Source organism: Salvia splendens, chromosome 22, assembly GCF_004379255.2.
Source record: "Salvia splendens isolate huo1 chromosome 22, SspV2, whole genome shotgun sequence".
Taxonomy (NCBI): Eukaryota; Viridiplantae; Streptophyta; class Magnoliopsida; order Lamiales; family Lamiaceae; genus Salvia; species Salvia splendens.
This window is the reverse complement of record NC_056053.1, coordinates 5,680,765-5,705,183: the sequence shown is the minus strand read 5'-3', so window position 1 is coordinate 5,705,183 and position 24,419 is coordinate 5,680,765. Positions and strand designations below refer to the sequence as shown.

The 24,419-nt window shown below is 36.4% G+C and overlaps 2 protein-coding genes and 1 pseudogene across 2 annotated transcripts; all 3 read right to left on the bottom strand.

Annotated features, from left to right (window-relative positions):
- Positions 1-1,292: 1,292 nt before the first annotated feature.
- On the bottom strand, positions 1,293-5,585 carry LOC121786201 (LRR receptor-like serine/threonine-protein kinase GHR1). Its single transcript, XM_042184777.1, has 3 exons — positions 3,951-5,585; positions 2,295-3,836; positions 1,293-1,995 (listed from the first exon to the last, which is right to left on the bottom strand). Exons 1-3 carry the CDS (start codon positions 5,014-5,016, stop codon positions 1,409-1,411), a joined length of 3,195 nt encoding a protein of 1,064 aa, XP_042040711.1. The 5' UTR covers positions 5,017-5,585; the 3' UTR covers positions 1,293-1,408.
- Positions 5,586-8,932: 3,347 nt separating this feature from the next.
- LOC121787438 (obg-like ATPase 1) lies at positions 8,933-13,986 on the bottom strand. Its single transcript, XM_042186156.1, has 12 exons — positions 13,790-13,986; positions 13,189-13,356; positions 12,974-13,097; positions 12,492-12,583; positions 12,198-12,296; positions 11,790-11,903; positions 11,369-11,433; positions 11,082-11,198; positions 10,464-10,539; positions 9,993-10,085; positions 9,316-9,366; positions 8,933-9,225 (listed from the first exon to the last, which is right to left on the bottom strand). The coding sequence occupies exons 1-12, from the start codon at positions 13,874-13,876 to the stop codon at positions 9,127-9,129; spliced, it is 1,185 nt and encodes a 394-aa protein (XP_042042090.1). The 5' UTR covers positions 13,877-13,986; the 3' UTR covers positions 8,933-9,126.
- Positions 13,987-14,713: 727 nt separating this feature from the next.
- On the bottom strand, positions 14,714-18,976 carry LOC121788031 (annotated as a pseudogene).
- Between the last annotated feature and the right edge of the window lie 5,443 nt (positions 18,977-24,419).

Genomic DNA, 24,419 nt, shown 5'->3' with positions numbered 1-24,419 from the left:
AGAATAGTTCCTCGATATCGAAAGTAATCACATTTGAATTTATCTATGCATTATTTTTATTTTTATTTTTTGTCTTAGGGATTACTAGTATTTTTTTAATTTCATTCTCAGATTTGGTTAGTATTTTGTTAATTTCATTCTCAGATTTTATTTTTACTATTTAATTTTCTTTTTCTTCTTTCAATTATTTTCATTCTTTCTTCTCGTAATTAGTTATCAACACTACACGCATTTATTTTCTACTAATTATTTTGTCTATTTATGAATAAATTTAGCAAAGATTGAGATATAGTATATCAGTTTCTACTAAAAGTATTAATAGTGTTGGAGCGACAGCAGTTGCTGGAGCAAATTGTAATAGGAGTATCATGTAGTCTCACATAGAGCTCAAAATTTTTGACACCATACGATAACACGACACAAACTCGCACGAAATTAATGATTTGGGTCAAAGCTTATTAGGTTCGTACCCTTATCGGGTTGACATGTTAATAACACGAAAATTTCGTGTTGTGTTCGTGTTACCCGTTAAGAAATTATATTTTAATATTATTGATTTTTACTATTATTTTAAATACCTAAATTTCGTGTCTTGTCGTGTTCATGGATTTTGGTGTTATGAAGTATGAATCTATTGATCTTATTATTCATCAAACTAGATTGTGTAATCAGATTCAAGGTTTTATAATTTTAAAATCATGAGTAGTTGTTATCTTGTTGCTATTATATTCTTACCGTGTTATCAGGTCATGTAGTTATAGTCGTGTCGTATCATGCTCGTGTCGTGTTGACCCAAGATGGTTCGTGTCGTTAATGTGTTCGTGTCGGGTTCGAGTTTGAGGGTAGCAGGTCGTGTTCGTGTTTGAGATTTTCTTAACGGGTCGTGTTCATGTTTATCCTTATTGGGTCATGTCCTTATCGTGTTGACACGATAATGACCCAACACGCACGATTTTTCACCTCTAGTCTGACATTGTCTTGCATGATATTTCGTATTTTTATATTCTGAAATTTTATTTTATAAATGCATCACTCTATGAATTTATATGTACTCCACATTTATTGATTTTATTTATAATTTGGTGCTTCTTATTTCTAAAGTTATATGTACTGCACATTTATTGATTTTATTTATAATTTGGTGCTTCTTATTTCTAAAGTTATATGTACTGCACATTTATTGATTTTATTTATAATTTGGTGCTTCTTATTTCTAAAGTTATATGTACTGCACATTTATTGATTTTATTTATAATTTGGTGCTTCTTATTTCTAAAGTTTGGAGGAGGAGGAGGAGGAGGATTGTCATAGTGTCATTTCCACAAAAAATTATTGTCTACAAATATCACAACTAAGGAAGTAAGTTGATCCAAACATGAAGAATTACAAAAGAATTACAAACCAAAAACTAGATTGATGAAAGATCCTCATAAACAGTCTTGATTCCTGGCCTCTCAGAAACAGACTTTATACACCTCAATGCTATACTAACAACCTCCTTCACCCCTTTCTCCACTGCAGGGTTGCCACTCGTCTCCGGCGCCATCGCAGCCTCGATGCACTCTGCTCCCCGGCCCTGGCCCACCCTCACCCGAACCCAGTCCGTCAAGTCGACCCCTCCATCCTCGCCCGAGACCACATCGCCCGCACTCTTACCGGTGAGCAACTCCAGCAAGATCACCCCAAAGGCGTACACGTCCGACTTGAACGTGGGGACGGGCTTCTTCGATGCTGCCAGCTCCGGTGCCCTGTACCCTAGCACACCGGCATCAAGAATCTGCTCCAGGGTGCCTGACTGAGTCATCAGACGGTGCAGGCAGTAGTCAGCAACGCGCGCATTTAGATCAGGCCCGTCTAGGAGTATGTTGCTGGCCTTGAGGTTCCCGTGTGGGATGGCGCGGTCAAAATGGAGGTAGTTGAGGCCGCGCGCAACATCAACGGCTATTTTCAGCCGCTGAGTCCAGCTCAACGGGGCGCCTTTTCTCCCCGGCCTATCTGCTAATCAGAAAACTAGTTAGAACTACAAAATGTATGCCATCTTTTCATTCCAACACAGAAAATGTGGCATTTCTTTTACCGAATAACTCATTTTCTGTGATTCAGAGATGTTTAATGACAGAATAAGAATCCTCACAACTCAAACAGTGCAACAGCAAGTACTAACTAACACAAGTAATCTTCATCCGTTACACAACGAGACATGAACGCGTGATAGAATGTTACATATTGATCAGCACAAGTTGTAAAAACGATAAGCGATTAGGGGTTATCGATTGGCGTAAAATTTGCAGTACCGTATAGGAAGCTTGCAAGGTTTCCAGGTGATATGTAGTCCGAGAGGATGAGCTTCTCGTGCTGCGTTGGACCCCAGTAGTAGCCTCTCAAACCAACCACATTTGGATGTCTGATGTTGGCAAACTTCTTAGTTTCTCTAGCAAATTCCTTTCTCTGCTTTGCAACTCCTTCTCTCAGCCATTTCACGGTCAGCAAAAGCCCGTTATCCAGGCTCGCCTTGTAGGAAGTCCCGTGGCTGCTCCTCCCCAGGACTTCAGCCGGGGCCCTTGACAGCTCCTCGGATGTGAATGAGACCGTGTCGTCTAGAAAGGTCAGCTCACCGCCCAGTCTCTCAGGGGACTTTACATCCAATCTTGGAATGTTTTCTGCAGAGAATGAATCACCAGACTCGGGTGACCAACACAAGTTGCTGTTCTTGGAGGGGGAGAAGCTCGTTGCTGCTGCTGTTTTCTCGTCTGGGCTAACTTTGTCAGAAACTGATCCCTTTTGAGGTGTTATGACATCATCTGCGGAGATGACCAAGCCACTAGCACGGTCCGTTCCACCAAAGCCAGAAAAGCTCGGAGAGTACAAACCACTAGAGTCTTTGTACCTCACATGTGGCGAACGCCTTCTTGATGTGCGTTTGTGAAGAAGGAAAACCGCAAGAAGGATCAGGATGATCAGAGAAGCAACACAAGCAGATATGATTGCAATCTTGATAGCCATACTCAAATGGTTCCGGCTTCCATTTCCTGAAGTAGTAGCATTATTGGAACCAGGTGGATTAGGGAACAGCAGTTGAGAATTCCCCGGGTAAAACGAAGATTGAGGGAACTTCCTCAGATTTTCTGGGACGACGCCAGAGAGATCATTGTATGAGACGTTGAGGCTTTGGAGATTACTAGATAGATTACTAGGAAGTGGACCAATAAAATGATTTTCAGAAAGATCCAATGAGTTTAGGCCAGTGATGTTACAAATTGATGCAGGCAGTGAGCCACTGAGATTGTTTCGTCCGAGATTGAGCACTTCAAGTACAGAAAGCAATCCGAACCCCTCGGGGAAGTGGCCATTGAGGTGGTTGCTCGAGAGGTCAAGAACTTGAAGACTCGACCCGCCAGAGGAAGGCGAAAGATCAATGCCACCAGAGAGCTTGTTACTATGAAGGTGAAGTTCTGCAAGAGTTGGTGATGTTAAAAGAGTGGTTAAAAGAGGTCCTTCCAGCTGATTGAAGCTGAGATCAAGTGTCAGGAGTTTATGAAACGACGCGAGAGCCTCTGGAAGAGGGCCGTTTAAAGAATTGTGTGAGAGATTCAGGTGATGCAGACGCAAGAATTGAGCAGTCACCTCCGGTATGGACCCTCCCAGCCGGTTTTGGCTGAGATCGACGACTTCCACGTTTCCCCATTTCAGCGTCCTATTCAATTCACCCTCCAAAAGGTTATTCGAGAGATCAACAACAACGCAGCTTCCAGTAGAGAGTGGAAGTTCACCAGAAAGCACATTCGAGGAAACATTAAGGATTTGCAACGTAGTTGATGTAATAGCACTAAGTGATCCTGTGAATCAAAATGTACATGCATCAAGATCATCACAAGAAACACTCGTTGAAGTAGGCCTAATTGATCAAAATATGAACAAATGAAATGAAAGATAGGTTTTAATGTGAATACCTGAGAGGTTGTTGCAGCTCAAGTCCAACTCTGTCAGCACCAACGAGTCGCCTTTTAAAAGCCCGTTAGGGAACGAACCAGTAAACATATTACTGCCAAGTTTAAGCACTTGAAGATCATACACAAAGCTGAAGCCCGGGAGCTCCCCGGAGAGCTGATTGTAGCTCAAATCCAAGACCTTCAAGCTTCCAAAAGCCTCAGGAACGCCACCACCAACGTTTGATCCAGTGAACCGGTTGTGGCTAAGATTCAGGTGCTTCATGGATGGAGAGACGCCCCGTAGAAACTTCTCCTGGTCTTTAGCAGAACTCACAAGCAAATTGCCACTAAAATCAACATAACTAGCTGTGGTGAGTAGCAAAAGCTCTGGAGCAAGTTCACCATCAAGCATATTTCCGTGGAAATCGATCACATCAAGTTCACTCATCGTCTCAAACCCTTTTGGTATGCCTTTCACGAAGGCGTTCAACGAAAGATTGAGATAAACTAAGCCTTCCAGCCTTGCTAGAGACAACGGTAGTGGCCAGGATAGGGAGTTATGGCTCAAGTCCAACGAACGGATAGAGGTGAGTCCAGCAATCGTGTCAGGAATCGAGCCAGAGAAATTGTTTCCAGCAAGCGAGAGGTTCTGTAGCCGGCCTAGTTTGCCTATCTCTGATGGCAATGATGAGTAAAACAGATTGCTAGAAACATCTAAATGCAAGAGTTTCTTGAAACAGCTGATATTCTCAGGCAACTTCCCAGAGATTGAATTGTTTGACATTGAAAGCTTTTCAAGCTTTGTGAGATTTGCTAACACACTCAAATCCACATCTGCAGACAAGCCAAGATTGTCAAGAACAATGCCTATGACATCACCACTACTACCACAGATTACCCCATTCCAAGATGGACACCCCTTCACATTATTATTGGACTCATTGCTCCAAGAACCAAGCACATAACCTGTCGGATCATGCCTGATTCCTTTCTTGAATTCGAGCAACGACAGAGAGTCCTGAGACGGGAGCTGCCCGAACACCGCAGTGAAACTAAAACAAACTAAAACAAGCCTAACTATACTCATCCTAAATCAATAATGTCACCACAAAGCAACAAGTACAGCAAAATTCAATGAAAAATGCAACTGCTTAAACAGAATTCAAGAGCAATTAAAGTGCAAGAAAATACACCCAACACTATATATATTCAGAGATTTAGCAAAGATTTAAACTTTCTACTTCATAAAAGCTTCAAAAGGGTACTAGTGCAAGTGGAGTAGTAGTAAGTAGAGAAAATTTCCTACTTTTGCCACAAAATGGCCTTCGTTTAACCTACACTGAAAATTAAAGACAGTGAAAGCAATGGAAAGAAAGAAAGATTCTAATAACACCATAAACACCTCACAACCCTTTCTCTCTCTCTCTCTCTCAACTTGAAAGAAAATGAAATCCTTAATTATGCAGTTGGTACCATTGTTTAGAATTAGTGATTGTTGAGTGATTAGCTTTATTACCAAACTTGGAAAAGGAGCATTTATACATGTTAAGGTGATACAGAAACACAAGAAAAGATCATGCAGGCTGCAGCTAGGCAAGTACATTGACAGAGGGGAATCTTGTCATGAATCTTTGTTTTTTATGTATGAAATTTTGTGGAGGGAAAAAAGGAATGTATATTTACCCGCGAAAAAAGAAGGGGAAATCATGTCATGGAATTATAAATCACTTAAAAATCCAAACTTTAATTTTGATGAAGACAGCCGTAATCATCCTAGCTAGGCTGCTGATTCCCCAATCTATGGGGAATCGTGAGACCCCCACACCAACATTTATTATTCGAGCTGTATCATATTTTCGGATTTTATACTCCTTCCCTTTCAATTTTGATTTCTTATGTTATAATTTGATTATAAGCATTCCATAATTAATAGTATAATCCTTTTGAGCTACATTAAGGTGCATTGAGATGAATGATGTTTTTTCCTCACAATTTAGTTTTTAAAAGAGGGAATATCTTTTTTTAGTACATCAACTATCTTAAATGAGTAAATTTGGTTTGTAATATTTCATAATATCTTTTAAGGTCGATCAACTATAAGTAAATATCAATTCAACTACTTTTTGGCAATTTCCAATATTTTCATGACCAAAGTACCCTTAAAGCCAATGAGAGCAATTCAACCTATTTACCCTCTCATTTTCATTAAAACATGTAATTTGGGATAGTTGATGTACCAAAAAAGATGTTCCCTCTAATTTTAATTTCAAAATATAAATATCTTAATGATATTAATATTCTATTACTATTAATTATTTTTGTTTAGTTTTACTTATTTGTAATATTTTAAATCATTATACTATATTTCATATTAATAGTGAAATAACTTATATTTAAATGTATGTAAACATTATACTTATACAATATTTGTATATAAAAGTAGTTCAATTTATTAAATGGAATATTAATTTTTCAATCTTAAAGCTATACATAGAATATGTTATTTTTAAGTGCAATACAAATTGATGATTAAAATAAAATAAAATTTATTAACATACATAGAATCTTAAATAATTCAAAGAGCTAAGTTTATTGTACCTACTCTTATATAGTAATTGTAGTCTAAAAAATTAGTTGAATTGTAGTCTAAAAAATTAGTTGAATTGATCAATAATCAAATTAATAAAAAAAGATAATGACATTCTTAGTTGAATATATGATTAATTTAAATCTATGATTGTTTAATTAAATAAAAAATCAATAGTTGCTATCAATTGTTTAATATTAAAATGTCGCGCCTTAATATTATCATTATGCCATTTACAACATCATGAAAACTGTTCATAGTTCTCATATATATTCCCTCGACTATTTGTGAATCCTATTTTTTCTACTTTATTAAATTTTTATTTCAATGTAGTATATATTACTCCATTTCGTCCCATAAAAATATGTGCACTTTCCATTTTCGTCTGCCCCACAAAAATATGTGCATTCTATTTTTGGAAAGTTATATCAATTTAATAATGTAGGTTCCACTATCCACCAACTCTACTTTAATTACCATTCTCCTTCTATCTCTTACTTTATCATATCATTCTCTTCTTCTCTCTTCCTTTACCAATTTTATCTTAATTCTCGTGCCATCTCATCCGCGATATTTTTATGGGACGGAGGGAGTATATATTATGATTAACTTAAATTTTCAGTTTAATAAAATTACGAGATTCATTAAAATAAAATATTTATCTTAATTTTATCTAAATAATTGAGAATGTAACCATATAAAAGTATTAACTAGCACTAGAAAATAATATCATAATATTCAAATAAGGTATGATATATATTAATAATAATAGTATAAGATCTATTAAACTTAATCCCAAATAAATTAGAAGAAAGAAAAAAGTGGATGAATAAATAGATTGAATTGCCCTCATGGCCTTAAGAGTATTTTGGTCATGAAAATATTGGAAATAGTCAAGAAGTAGTTGAATTGATATTAACTTATAGTTAATGGACCTCAAAAGATATATAAAATGTTACGAACCAAATTTGCTCATTTGGGATAGTTGATGTACTAAAAAATGTTCCCTCTTTTTAAAATAGGGATGATAATTTTTCAATCTTATGCAATTGTCCCACAAAAGTCAGAATCAAAATTGACGTTAGCTGAAAACTACATTGTTAGAGCATCTCCAACAAGGAAAGGTAAAGATATATCACATATTTACCTTATCAAAAAGTGAAATATACCCTTCCAAAAATAACACATTCCAAAGAAAAAAAAGTAGTATATAGAAAGGTAAATCATTTATAAAAAAAAATAAAATGATAGTATAAAATGCATTAAAATATGAAGTGTTATACCTTCTCAAATACATTCCCCCTTGGAGAATAGTTTTTCATGAAAAAGGCAAATACGATAGTTATAAGATTTTACCTCTCCATTAATGGAGAAGTAAAGATACTTCTTTCAAATGAGAAAAAGCATAATATATTCTCAAATACCTCTCCCCTTGGACTTGGAGAATGATTTTTAATGTAAAAAAGGTAAATATGATAGTTATATGAATTTACCTCTTCATTTACCTTTCCCCTTGGAGATGCTCTTACGGATAAATTGATATCTTTTAATTTACTCTTCAAAATAGAGTTATGTCATTTTATATAAAAAATGATGCTTTGTTGTTATATCACTATATTTTATTTTGACAGATATAGGACAATTGCGACAATTGAAGAGTCGATATTTCAATTTGAAAAGGTATGGAACGGATTGGTAATTAATAAATAAAAAAAAGGGATTTAAATGGCAATTACCCGAAAGGATGACATTTGGTTTATCAATATTGTTGCTAGTTAGTTCGTGTAGACCCATAACAGCATACACAATGCCATCATATTGAGCTCATAAATAAATGTACATTTGATTTTTATTTTTTGATTGACCTCAATACATGTCGATTTGAGCTTAGGTAACACTATTATACGGATACTATTTTAACTCGGTTTTGCAACAATAACTCACCACGCAGGTACAAACAAAAGGAAAAATATGTAAAGCTATAATGATGTTACTAAATCTTTGCAAGTTCATTTATTCTTGATTTGCCTTGAATGCCTTTCATTCCATCTTTGAAATCACAAAAATTAATGTGGGACACATTAATTTAAAAAGAATAAGAAAACACACACACAAACAGTACTAAACATACAACCATACAAGAGGTGAAGTTGGTGAGAGTTTTAATGAGAAGATATGAAGATGTGGGCTCAATCATCACATATGAAGGGTCTATGGTCCCACAATATAAGCTACGGGTACAACCACAATCAAACAATTTAATCACCATGTGCACATGATGAGATGGCGTGGTCCAACTCTTTTCATTCCTACGGATGCTATATTGGCATTATTCCATTTTCACAGCCCAATTATTCCAACTATTTCACTTCTTATATAAAACTTTCACAATTACTGGAAAGCCCAAATCTCACACTTTAAGAAAATATAGAGATGATTTTGTATCAATTTGGGATCAAGAAGCAAAACTAGTACACCACTCAATGTTCCGTAATTCTAATCACGATCAAGAAATTTGTACTATACTCAATAGCCAGATATAAGTTACAATAATAGTATCCAATTTCTCAACCTGGTAATGAAAAATGGGATGGGGTGCAATAGAAAATCTCACTTCTTCCCACCGCCAGAGACGTTGAACTTGAAGAAAATAATGTCCCCGTCCTGGACAACGTATGTCTTCCCTTCCTGCCGGTACTTCCCAGAAGCCTGTGCAAGAGATACGTTAATCAAGTGTCCGATAATGGAGAAAATGGCACCAAAAGGAGTGAACATCCACCACAGAATTAAATACTCTACCTTCACTGCTGACTCACTTCCAAGTTCCTTTAGATCTTCAAATTTCATAACCTAAAATACAAGACAGGAAGGATAAGCAAATAGGTTCCTAAGTCAAGCTGGTGACTGCAAACAATCGAGTCAAACAAAAAAATAAAGCCCATAGAGAAGATGCAGTAAAGAATATGGTGCGTGTTTAGAAAGATAGGAAGTAGTGCCCTTAGTTAATCAGTTCCAGAATCCATCATAATGTGAACGAAAACAAGTAGACAAGAAGAATTCAAGTGTTTGCTCATTGAAGACGGGACAGAGAACATTTTTTATACCAAGGAAAATGATTTTTTTTTAAAAGCCAAAAAATGATTAAAAAAAAGTAAAAAATGTGGTATCAACCTATACATAGAATATAATCAGGACTAAAAATGATTTTGGACTACTATATACTACTCCCTCCGTCCCACAAGAATATGCACTATTTCCTTTTTAGTCCGTCCAACAAGAATATGCACTTTCCAATTTTGGAAACTCTTTTCCCTCTAAAGAGGTAGGACCCATTCTCCACTAACAATACTTTAATTACTTTTTCTCTCTACACCTCTCTTACTTTACCAATTTTACATTAAAACCCGTGTCGAACCCAAAGTGCATATTCTTTGGGGACGGAGGGAGTATATGTCTAGAAATAGGGGGAAAAGTACCTCAGCGCATATGAAACCTCTTTCAAAATCAGTATGAATTGCTCCTGCAGCTTGAGGCGCTTTAGTCTGTCTACGAATTTGCCAACACTTTACCTGTAAGAGAGCAAGTTGGAGGTATAGTCAGTAAATATTGTCAGAAGCTAAAGAATGATGAATGAAAAGCAATATCTTAAGAGCTGCCTAAGTGCATTACAGAGGTAAATACAGCTAGACTGCACAAACTTCAACTTTTATTGGAGTAACTATAATTTGAACTATGGATAAGATAACTAGAGTTTTTTTACATCACTCCAAAATCTGAGAGAAGCCTAGGCTTTGTTTATTCACTCCTAAGTCACGACATACACTAAATAAAGCTAATAAACAACAGGGTATACAAGAACAATGTTAATTTTCTAGTTGCTATAAATCACTAAGAAAAATGTACAGTTACACTTTTGGGAGTGAAAAATAAAATAGGTTGTAAAATACCTCATCTGGTCCTGCAGTGAAAAAGTATATAAGATTAATGGCTGCGAATCCAGTCTTGATGATCTTTGGAAGAGCACTGTAACAAAAGAAATTTAATACTCCCTCCGTCCCACCTCAAGTGATCAACTTTCCATTTTGGGTTGTCCCATCTCAAGTGATTGATTTCCTTTTTTAGCTAAAAACAAAACTTCAACCATCTCTTACTTTATTCCCTCTCTTACTTTATTCTCTCTTTCTTATTTTATTCTCTCTTTATCTCTTACCTTTTTCTCTCTCATACTTTACTCTCTCCACTTTAACTCAATACATATCATTTTCTTAATTCCCGTGCCGAAAAGAAATCCATCACATGAGATGGGACGGAGGGAGTACAAACCAATTAAATTACTAAAACAACACTTCAGTATCTAAAAGTCAGTTACAGATTATTCAAACTTAAACATTACTTCTTGAATAAAGAATGTTTTAAATATTCTAACAATTAAGCAAATGCTCCATCACAGAAGGAATTTCTTCAGTAAGAAAATACGTTTGGTTAGAGGGATCTGAATATCAATGGAGTTAAATTTTCAAAGATATTTACAGCATATATTTGAGATAAATCATTATTGCACCTACCTTTGGACCTTGTTTTCCTCACAATATTTAGCAGCTTCATCTGGGGATATATCAGCAAGATTCTTCTCAAGAGCACAGCTGAAAGGGATCATGATTTCACCACCATGCTCTTGCACCCTACACGATCAAATGGAACTCATCAAAGGCACAATGGGTAAAGAGCAGTGCACAACTGGAGAATAACATTTGTGGGTGAACAGGAAAAAAAGGTATACATATACCAATGAGTTTATGAGAAGTTTCGAGCACAACAAAGAATTAGGGAATTGTAAGCGGATGAAACGTACCAAGCATGGATCTTTGGGAGAAACTTGTTCTTTTTTCTTTGATAGTCTTTCTCACTCATGTTCACCTGTACGAAGTAACAATTGTAAGAATGAACAATGCTGGAGCTTACTCTAATGGAAAAGAGACATCTCCACAGATCTCTGTTCCAGTTCATCTTCTTTTAATATTTCATTTAGTATTAAACAGATTTCATTAGCTTAAATAGATGTTACTTCTCATGAAGACAATTTTAAAGTAATAAATCAAAGAAGTCAGTCTTCATTCACTAAAATTCTATAAGGTTGCCACTGAGAAGCACAAGTTTAGCTACCAAAGTAAGTATGAGACTCAATAAACTGAAATTAATAATGTAGTGAAGCTGAGAGTATTATCCTATAATTCAAAACAATAAACACCTTCATATTGGATTCATTTACTCACCAAGTAAACAACAGGCTTTGCAGTGAGCAACTGAAAAGTATTCAGTATCTCAACTTCAACAGCTTTCCATTCCACCAGGCGGACATCTTTTCCCTCATCCAAAGTTGCCTTGATCTAGTGAACCCAAAAATTCAAGATTTAGTACTACATCCTTACTGATGGTGATACTACTAAATTTTAACTATAGTCATAGTGTCATACAATAATAATTATCACTGCTCAATCACTATAATGGCTAGCTTTGTATAAGGAATTATCACTATCAGTTCAGTATTTAATTGCTCTTAAATGCTGAAAATCAGTACTTTGGTTAGTTGTGCATCAAGAATAGTTTTATTTCACTTTTAGTTGGCAAATCATCATTATTGTATTATTATTCGCTTTTATTTGTCAATAATTAGTACAAACCCGCAGGCACAACTCGTGCTCAATTTTTAGTTGCTTGTCATTACTCCTCTTCATGCTCTTCTCAAGATCTTCAATTCGCCTCTCCATGAACTCAATATCCTACATTAGCATAAAACATTAACGTTCAAACCAGTAAAACTCGTTAAACATTGAATGACACATTCTTGCATAGTCTTAACATCTACAAGCCCAAGCTTCAACATATTTCACTAACTGGTAAGAGCATGGATAACAGTTTAGGGCTCTAGAACCAAAATAAATAAACCGTGATAATCGTAGTGGAACCAAACCTACCTTCAGACGTAGTTCTGCAGATATTGTCTCAAGATCCCTCACAGGATCCACCAAGTCATCAACATGGATAATATCGGGATCCTCAAATGCACCTAAAAAGAAAAACCCCATTAAGTAATTGCATTAAAACAAAAATGACCAAAAAATTCATGCAAAAAGAGATTTTTCACAATACAAGTAAGAAGGATGCTCTAAATGCCGTGGACCAACTTACATACAGAGACTTAAGGCTAACTAAATTCCATGATCAAGTCATCAAGCTCCTCATATAGGAAATCATTAAATAAATAAACTTCATAAATATAAATTTTCAAAACACCCCATGCATGTAAAGGGAAAATCTATTAGTAAAAAGGTATGACATGTAAAATTCACAGATAAAGAAACGTCATTTTTCTAAAACAGTGGAAAACCAATATTATCATCTCACATCACATTTAAAAGATATTTGACAAATGAAAGATCCAAAGATATCAGCTTACGTAATACATGAAAAATTCCATCAACAGCACGAATATGTGATAAGAAATTGTTCCCAAGTCCTTGTCCTTCATGAGCACCACGAACAAGTCCAGCGATATCATGAATTTCTAGGAAAGCTGATACCTACATCACATAGATTAAAACTACCATTTATGAATCAAGGAGATCCAGAATCCTAGGCAAACACTGACAGAAAACATAATGTATAAAGAACCTCGCTCTTCGGCTTGAAGAGTTGACATAGCCAGTCAAATCTCTCATCAGGAATATTCACTCGAGCCTCATTGGGCTCAATGGTACAAAAAGGAAAGTTTTCTGCCGGTATAGACAGCTTAGTCAGGGTATTGAATAGGGTCGATTTTCCTACATTTGGCAACCCAACCTGAAAATACGTTCCAGTTAATAAATCACAAAATGCATTAGATTCTCCATTTTCCAAATAAGCGAATAAACAAACTCGTGTATACACCACCAAATGTTGCTACAGTAGAGCCGAATCGAGCTGAACAAGTTAATTCTTCATTACAGAATGTCAGGATTATCTCAAAAACTAAGTTGTTTCAGACTTATTCAGCACCGATTCACCAACCATACAATTTAAGCTTTGTTCCATTAATTCGAACCCCACCATACCGAAAAAAAATCAACACAAAATTCATCCTTAAAAAGATTTCCCTAAGCAAACTATTCAATCAGAATCAACTGCATGAATATTCCTAGATTATGCGCTATCACTCTAATTTGATAAGATGAGCAGCTTCATCATTTAACAATCAACCAATAGCTCAAACTAGTTTAAAAAGAGGGACACTTACAATTCCAATCTTCAAGTGAGAAGAAAAACGTCCAAGAATCGGCCTCTCAGCTGGGGCTTCCTTCGATTTAGCTGCTTTCGGAGGCATTTCCGGCAATTTCCTAAACCTAAACTCCTGTTCGAGAAATTGCTGGATCAAAATGAGCTTGAATGACAGTGGCAATACAGTAGAGATTTCAGTGAAGAAGTGCTCTAGGGTTTTTCAATTCAAGCCACTAATATTAAAGTGAAATTGCCAAAAAAATATTATTATTTTGGATCAGTGCAACCCAATTCAGCCCATAAAAAGGCCCAATTATTTATCCAAAGAAAAATCAAACGAATTTTGTTGTTATAAACCCATTTTCGATTACCCTCAAAAAAAAATTCTAACAGTTAAAAACTTAAACAAATGTTTTAGCTAAATAAATACTGTTGTTAAACATTATTGTATGAGGTGCTGAGTTCGAGTCCTCTTGACATCAGTTGTAATTAGGAGTTTATTTGTGAGTTTATTTGTAATTTCCTCCTTCATATAGGATATATGAAGTTAATTTTTTTTAAAAAAAAAAAAAAGAAAAAAGCTAAGTGTAAAAGATTTAAAATCACATTTGAGAATTGAGGTGTGTGTTCTTTGATATTTAATCACATTTACGTATTATATAAATAAAGGATTCTTGAGAAAAAACGGATTTGGTAATTATAATATGGATTAAAAAGCAAAAATTAGATGCAATAACTTGACAAAAGCTATAAATTGATCCAGTCTCAATTATGCATTGACAGTTGAACTTGCGTTTGAAGTCAATAAGGCGTGATTTAGCAACTATGCTACTAGCACGACTCAGTACGATTACACTGCAATCGCCATATACGATAGGTGCGAGTAATCAACACACATTGTAAGCGTTTACAATCAAGCGGGGATCATGGAAAGGGAAATGAATGAACAAATAAGTGAATCTTGCTTAAATTAATTGAACTAAACGAACATATGATTTACACGGGATCATTTACGTAAGTTCGAAAAATGACTAAGACTAGGGGCAAGCCAGAAAATTGTTCGTCCTCATGCGCTGCAAAAAAAGGCTCTTGCCTTATCTACCTAGAAAACTTCTGGTTCAACTACCCGGTTGCTGTACAATGTAGGAGATCGGATCATCTGTCTCTGCAGGAAGAGATCTGCACTCGTTCAGAAGAAATAACTCACGTTAAAATCAGCATCCAATAGCATAAACTAAAATTTTGGAAAATGCAACCTTCTTTAATCAAGTTGTCAAATTGAAAGTGGGTTTAAACAAACAGAACCATATACTTGATTCTGGTAATGTGAATGCTATTAACAGTTATGTTATTTCATCAATTTGAATCAAAATTACCTCATTATTTTCAGTGCAATGAGCATGTTTTTTGTTCAAGATCACTATAGAAACTGCCTTTTAGGCTAAAGGCCCTTCTTACCTTGCCATGAATCCATTATCACGACATTATAGTAGATTCTCCTCTTAATTCTCTCTTGACAAGCTCGAGGATCTCAATGACCTGCATATAAGCCATAGCAAATTTAAAACTGGAAGTAGATTTGAGATACGAAACAGTAGTCATTCATATGACACAAGTCAACTAGGTGAGGAATCCTTCATAGACAGTAATTTTTTTCCAGTGATATATTCGAGAAGTTATACAAGATGCAAATGAACTGCGAGAGATAGTTATATGGAAAAGGAAAATGATTTTTTTACTTACCCCAGGGTAATGTTTTAAAACCGGAGAATAATGATCAAGCGCAATATAGATTTTTTCAAGCAATCTCAACAAGGTATCCACCTCATCTCCCAAGAGATCAACCTAAAACAGAGAAGTGCAATCAACAAGTTAGATGGTCAGAAGCCTAAAGTGATTTCGCAAATTCAATAAGCACATGACAACTTCCAATAACGGTACAGCAGAATGCCGGACATCTTAGCATAAAGCAAAAATTAGCATAACCATAATATGTGATTTTGGCATCCCAAAGTACAACATTATTGTAGGTAGTTACCTCAGACTCGGCCATTTTGAGATCAATATTTCCCCTGTCTAGTTTCTGTTTGTACAGCAGCTCAGATCTTTTAAGTTCATTAGCCATCTCAGTAATAGCTTTCAAGTGAGAATTGGCATCTTCCAGCCTGGCATTTGCATATTAGAGCGCGAATCAGTATGCAATAAAAGGAATAAAACAGTGACTTTGCTTTCACACGAGAAATTCCTATCCAAAATACTGAATAAAATCAAAAACTTATGACATGCCAAAAACAGCATATTGATGATATCTTGTAAATAATAAAAAAATTATACAAGCAATATACCACTAAACCATCTCCCTGAGATCTAAAGGGAAATTAGAACAAGAAAAAGATATACAAAAAGAGCATACTCCCAAGTGCACTGAAACTCATGAGAGATTGGAATCACACTGAAACATAAGGTTGCATGAAGTACCTTGAACTAGTGCTTTTTATTGCCCCTGATACTCTCCATTCAAATTCAGAAAAGAGTTTTGAGAATCTGTTGGCAGCCCGTTCCATTTCCTTTTTTATTGTAAGCTCCCTAGCTTCACTTAATGATAACTTATCATGCAATTCTTGGATACGTGTAAATGTTGCACTTCTCTCCATTTCAGCTTTGGTTAACTCTGCTTCTGTTTGAAAAAGCTTTTGATCAAGCTTATTTATTTCTGATTTACATACCTCAATCTGATCTAATGCTTCAACATGTTTGAGCCGTAATGATTCCAAGTCTCTATTGCTCTTAGTAACCAAAATCTGTTGCCGACTAGCATCTTCTCTAACAGTAATAAGGTCTGTTAAAGCAAGCTCAAACTGCTCCCTCTCTTTTGACAAATCCATTGCTAACTTCTCTTTATCTTCCATTGCAAGTCTCAGATCTTGTATCTCCTGCTTTAATTTCTCCTTCTCCTCAACCTCCAGCAATAACTCATTTTCCTTTTCAAGAGATTTTCTCTCCAAACAAGCTACTTTTTCTTCATTGATAAGAACTTTCTGGTTCAAGTTGTCCAGTTGTTGCCCTGAATCCCTGATAATCTCTGTGAATAGCAATGCATTAAACCCTTGCATTAACAATGTTTCAATATCTGAATCTTCAATTCCATATTTGCTTGCAGTTTCAACAGGAATAGCAGCTTCCTTGAGAATGATACCATAAATTCCTCGAGTTGTCAGCAACTCCATGTCCAAATCTTCAGACCTGCACCTGGTCTGTGCAATCTGCTCCCTGAGAACAGATTTATATATTTCTTCACTGAGTGAAGCTTTTATACATGATTCTTTCAAAGCAGACCGGAGGCTTTCCACAAGCCTTAGAAGGTTTTGCTCAGCCAAAGAATGCTGCAAGACTTCTGAAGCCGCACTAGAAACCTGCTCTTTTAGACTCTTCACCTCATTTCCCTTGTCAATGAGACAACCTCTCAAGTGACGATTTTCAGATATAAGACTAGAGAGTCTATGCTTCATATTTTCCATACTCTGAAGACTTTTGGTCAATGCAGGAAATTGTTCATTTGCTGAGAGGAAGTTCTCCAATTTTGAACTAACTTGAGCAATCTTTTTCCTTAGTGCATCAAATTCTTCATATTTCATGTTTGCCACGAAAGACCCCTTCATTTTGAGGTATTCCCGTTTCAAACTGAAATAACTATCAGTCATCTGGTGTAGATCTGACTCATGATCTCTCTTAATTTTAGTAATACTGCTAGTAAAATAAGTCACCAATTCTTCTTTAGACATGTGTTTAAACAGCTGAAAATCATAGCTCTCTGCAACATGGACATTTGGTTCATCCACTGTCCCATTTTCTCCATAAAGTGAGGTTGGCCGAGTCACGTGGTTGCCGAAAGCCTTAGGGTGCAAATTGTCCAAATCATCAGATCCATGAGAAACTAACTCTGCTTCAGGCATGGAGAGTGACTTCTGAATTGCTTCCAACTTAGTCCCTAAAGAAGCTACATCATTGAACTTTTCAAGCCAATCCATGTTTTGTAGTCCACAAAGTTGAAATTCTTGTTTCAACGTGTTCTCCCCAAACTCCTTTGAAGAACTCGTAAACACAGTTTGTGTAGCTACATTCTGAACTTTTGCTAAAAACTTATCACCCTGATGAGATTCACAAAATGAGATATCGGAGCAGAGCAATAGATCATCCACCTTTTTGCATACATTATCAAACGTTGTATTTAGGCATTGCAGTGTCTTATTGACATCAACCCAGCTATCTGAATGCTTCTCATCCAATATTCCACCCAAGCCAACCAGCTCAGTACCCGAACTGGTCCTCTTGGGAAAATTAGATCTTGTAGCACACTCAATCTCTTTTTCAGCCTTCTTGAACTGCTCTCTCGCCAAATTCCTTAAACCATTCAATTCCCCCCTCATACTTTCACGTTTCTTGCAGACACAAGCCGAACAAGAAGATTTCCCAACCTCATAAGACTGCAATCGCTCCTTCAAACTAGTCACTTCCAGTTCCTGGGCAGCAATCCGTTCAGCGCAATCTTGCTCCACAGCAGTCACCATTCCCTTGATAACAGAATCACTTACTAACCGCGAAATCATTAACCGATCACTAACGTCTTCCCAATAATTCTCCCAGTCCTCCAACACCACATCAGCTAAATTCCCATTCGCTCCAACCCATTTTCACCGCATAATTTCCCCAACCCATTTCCACATGGAACGTCACATCCATGCCCATTTGAAGTCCCACCATTCACCATCACCTCTCCACCCTCCATAACACAAATAAGCACCTGAACATTCACCCTAAAATCAAAACACAAATCCAATAATCATAACATATTCAGCATTTCAGCTCAAACAAAAATCCAAAAATCCAATCACAAACCCAACAAAGCTACACTCCTCCACAATACGCATAAAATCAGTTCAAAATACCGCAAAACAGAAGTAAAGGAAAAGTATACAGACTTACAAGTAAAAGTGTGGATGAACACGTTTCTCTCTCTACTTCGACAATTCCGCCCCCGAAGTATCCTACAATAATAATACCACCAGCTTTACAGCTTCAATTACTAGTGTTCTTTCATATTTCTCGCCGAAATTGCATATACTAGGGTTTTGGCGAGTGGGAGATGAAGAGTTGAAATTTTGGGGGAAAATATGAGCAGCAAATAGTAGGAAAGAGCGGGAGTGATTGCCAGTAACAACATCCCTAATTAATACGTAATTTACGGAAGTTGCCATCATTTATTTAATTTTGTATATGGGTTTTCATGCTGGGGGTAAATTCGGTACGTAAAGTTTTCTGCGTATATTAATTTTGTTGGTATTATAAATTTTAAATGTGGAAGCACTACAGATTTTCAAATTATTCAATATTCAACCCATATATGAAAAGTCTTATTTTAGATTGTGGCACCTAAGTTGGTATCTATAGCTATTACAATAAATTATGTAGCATTTTAGTGTTTATAGAGTTCATAAAGAGGGAATCGACAATTATGTAAGTATATAATTTATTGACTAGTAACGTGATTGCTAAACTTTGTCATTTTCATTTTACTTTTATTTTACCTTCTTTTTAATAAATAAAATATGAACATAAATTTCATATGGTCCACACATACAATGGCATGCACACATCATCATAATTCATGTAGCAACTTCTTAATCATACATTTGTAATAAACTTAAAATTGTGGCATGCCTAAATTTGAATTGAGTGTGTCTAAAAAAAGGAATTGGGTTCAGGAAAATAATCAAGAGGAATGGATATAAGTCATATTATAACGAGTTTGAAATTTTAAATTTGACATATACTATATGTGGAATTCGAATTTAGGAAATTATGCACCTATTTATCGAATTTGTCCATGATTAGTAGTTACATTACATTTATAAAACACCTCAATTTAATTAAACTCTATGGCCATGTTTGGTTAACGGGAAAGTAAAGTTGGTAAGGAAAATGATTCCTGGGAAAATGAATCCCGGGAATATGATTCCTAATGACTTTACTTTCGTGTGTTTGGAAAATATCAAGATTTTAAATTTTATATTTGATTTAAACACCAAACTAAAATTATACTCATACTTATTATTATTTTTATTTATAAAAAAGAATAATAATATAAAATTTTTAATAAATTATTAATTACAAATGATAATAATTATATTATAATATTTATTAGTTTAAACATGGATTATCCATCATAATATATAATAATATCATTGCAATTATAGTTACATGGAGTATTATAATCATAAATGATTATAATAATAAATATGATTATTATAATTGTAATTATATATACGGATATTATAATTGAATAAATTTTATAATTTGAAATTTTGCAATGACTTTACTGGTTAATTATTAATTTATAAAAAAATTATTATTATTTATTATTATATAATTTATATTATATAATTATATTTTAATTATTTAATAAATTAATTATTATTATTATGATAATAATAAAAAATATATATAAATATTATAATAATATAGTTATAATTATGATAATTTTAATTATAGTTATTTATTATACCATAATTAAGTATGGTTTATAATTTTAGAATATTTTTATACATTATAATTAATAATTATTATTATTATATTGCATTAAATATGTAAGAATTCTAAGACTTGGAAAAAATATACCTAAGAAAAGTTATGATTCAGAATCCTGGAAAGTTGTATTAACTTTTCTTGTCCCGGGATTCTGATTACTTTCCCAATTTGATTAAAAACTGAAACAAACACAAAATTTTAAAATTTAAGGAATCGGATTACTTTCCCAGATAGAATCCTGGCAACCAAACATGGCCTTAGAGCATCCGCAATGGTGCGGATGTCCCGGCAGACATCCCGACGGACATCCCAAAAACATCTTCTGTCACGTCATAAGGACATTCCACTGCACTGCCAAGTCATAAGGACATCCCACTGCACAATGACGGACATCACGGCGGACATCCACAATAAAAAAAATCACAAATTCACCAAATTAAAACAATTTACGGAAATAAAATTTCGAAACGAATACGGACGGAGAAAGTGCAATGATAATTTCATTAAATAAAAAAATGAAAAAAGTAAAGTTTAACAAAAAAAAATTTAAACAAATTACATTATAAAATATCAACATGCACTCCTCCGCGTCCATAGCTTTTCAATTATATCGTTCTGGAGTCGAATATTGGCTTGTTGTTGGCGCATGTCGGCAAATGCACGGGCCCGATCGGCCTCTCCATGGGGTATCCCCATACGCATATTGGTGGTGGCCACGTCGTGGCTTGGACCGACAGTGGCTTAATCAGTCAGTGCTGGACCTTCATCTTCGACAATCATGTTGTGCATGATACTACATGAGTACATGACATTAGCGATGCTGTTAATGTTGGTTTCTGGGGATTACAAGAGATAAAAGCCGGGCGTAATACAACCCAAAAGAAGGAATACAAAAGAGGAAACTGAACTAGAATGAGATTACAAATGCAAAAACGAAACAGTAACCGTGAATAATGTTTAAGCCGAGTCGAGGAGGCCTCTTCCCGCAAGATGAGATACGCCCCGGTAGTGCTCTTCGGTTTGGCGTGTCGTCCCCAAAGGTAAAACGGCTACGTCTCTATTGATGCAGCACCGCAATCAGCAAAGCTCCGGCGAACTGGATGGAGGAGATGGCAGAGCTTCGACAGAAAGACAATGCATTGTGAATGATGTAGTAGCTAATGCAGTGGAATGGCTAGCCTATTTATAGGCCGAGCCACCATGCAGGGTCAACCAAGCCATGAAGGCTCATCATGGCAGATCCGTAACCGCCGATGGTTACGAGCGTGTGGCAGGAGTGTGCCATCCGTGTGTGGAGCGTGTGGATTTCTCACGTGGCAGCCGTGACTGTGCCTCGCTTGACGACGTGTCAAGCCACTTGGATTGCTGACTCGACGGTGGTCTAAAAAGAATAGTTTGGGCCAAGCCCAAAGACCACCCAAAGACCAATTGCCAAGATCCAAGTCCAAGTCCAACTCCAAGATCAAGATCAAGATCAAGATCGAGATCGAGATCGAGATCGGGATCGGGATCGGGATCGGGATTGGGCTCGAGGCCCGAGGCCCGAGGCCGCGACCGCGACCACGACCACGACCACGGGCACGGGCTCGGGCGGGCGGCGGCGGCGGCGAGCGTGTGCGCGCTTGTGGGCTCTTTCACCCATCTTGGTCCACTATAATTATTAAGTAACATAAAGTCACTTAATTTATACACATTAAAAGATGTGTTAATCCTCCAATGTGAGATAATTAACACTAGTTAATTATTCCCTAAGCTCCAACTCCAAGCTTAAATTAAAAGCTAATCATGCCCAACTTTAATCCATTATTTCTCACTCACCGGAAATCGGATTTGAGAAAGTGAATATACTACATTTATCTACGTAAAATGTAGATCGACGATATGTCATTTAATTTCACAAAATTAAATGTCTCGTCACATTTATTATTTGGTCAAAATCCATTGACCGGACATATTTTAATCCATGATTTTTTACAATCCCCCACATGAGTGGAAATAGCCGAATGCATATGCATGCAGACACAAGCTCAACCCTCACGAGGTATATAAGCATAAGGATAGGTAGTCGTTGGCTTTGAACCCTCCATAGTCGATACCATCGGATACACAGCCGGCTTAGTAGCGCGATGCTTTGAACTAATCCCCCACGGCGTGCACCGAGACAATGGTGTTAACGCTTAAACACCTCAACCTCATCCGTTCTCACGTTTTGTGTCCATTGCGGTCTTGGACACCACTTTGGATTCATAAGTGCGTTTTATGAAGCGACCACACTTCGCACTTATATAGGTGACTCTTACTCAAGTACCTTGCCATACTTGGTCTCTTTGAGAACTTCATCTCTTTAAGATTCTTAAGAACCATTAGAAGTCATAGACTTGGCCTTTACCACTAGACAAGTTCTCCAACACTCTATTGCTCTCTAGGGAATAGATATAGTTGAGTATTTCTCATGAACTCTCATAGCTTAGTTGTCCCTTTGAACCAAGTTCTTGGGATCTCCAGTCATCATGGTTGGGTTACCACTATGATAATTCTTTAGTTTGTGGATTTAAAACCAATTCCCTCTAGCAACTTATTCATTTGATCACGGTTTAACCCTTTGGTTAGCGGATCCGCTAGATTATCTATTGACTTCACATAGTCAATTGTAATCACGCCAGTTGTGATCAAATGTCTCACGGTGTTATGTCGTCGACGTATATGTCGAGACTTACCGTTATAGAAACCATTGTTTGCCCTTCCAATAGCCGCTTGGCTATCGCAGTGGATTAGCACTGGTGGCACTGGCTTAGACCAACATGGAATATCTTCAAGGAAGTTCTTAAACCACTCGGCTTCCTCACCCGCCTTATCTAAGGCAATGAACTCCGATTCCATTGTTGATCGGGCTATACATGTCTGTTTTGTGGATTTCCACGATACAGCACCACCCCCAATAGTAAAGACGTATCCACTTGTTGAAAGTGAGTCTCTATTATCGGATATCCAATTGGCATCACAGTACCCTTCAAGTACCGGGGGGTATCTCGAGAAGTGTAGCCCAAGATTTTGAGTATGTTTTAAATATCTTAAAACCCTCACAAGAGCTCTCCAATGCCCTTTGCTTGGATTGCTCGTGTAACGACTCAACTTGTTCACGGCACAAGCAATGTCGGGTCGAGTGCAATTAGTTAAATACATAATGCACCCGATGACCCGTGCATACTCTTCTTGTGCAACGGGCTCGCCTTTGTTTTTGCTCAAGTGAACGTCGAGTTCAATTGGAGTCTTAACCGGCGCGCCATCATAGGCTTTGAATTTATTCAATATCTTCTCAACATAATGTGATTGTGTTAAGATGATTCCATCATTCGTCCTTAGAATCTTCATTCCAAGAATTACATCGGCTAGACCCATGTCTTTCATGTCAAAGTTTCTCTTTAACATGGCCTTTGTATCGTTAATTACTTGAGTGTTGCTACCCAAGATTAACATATCATCAACGTATAGACACACTATAACATGACCGTTATTAGTGCTCTTGATGTAGACACATTTGTCGCACTCGTTGATTTTAAACCCGTTTGATAACATCACATTATCAAACTTCAAGTGCCATTGCAATGGCGCTTGTTTCAATCCATATAGGGACTTTACGAGCTTGCATACATTTTTCTCTTGTCCAGGTACTACAAACCCTTCGGGTTGTTCCATATAGATTTCATCTTCTAGTTCACCATTTAGAAACGCGGTCTTTACATCCATTTGATGAATCTCAAGATTGTGCAATGCAGCAATAGCGAGAAGCACTCGTATAGATGTAATCCTTGTTACAGGTGAATAGGTATCGAAGAAGTCATGTCCTTCCTTTTGTTTAAAACCCTTTACTACTAGTCGGGCTTTAAATTTATCCACTGTTCCATCGGCCTTAAATTTCCTTTTAAGTACCCATTTGCAACCTAGAGGTTTCGCACCTTCAGGTAGATCTACCAACACCCAAGTGTGGTTTAGCAAAATTGAATCAATTTGGCTTTGAACAGCTTCTCTCCAATGCAGCCCGTCTGGGCCAGAAAAAGGCTACT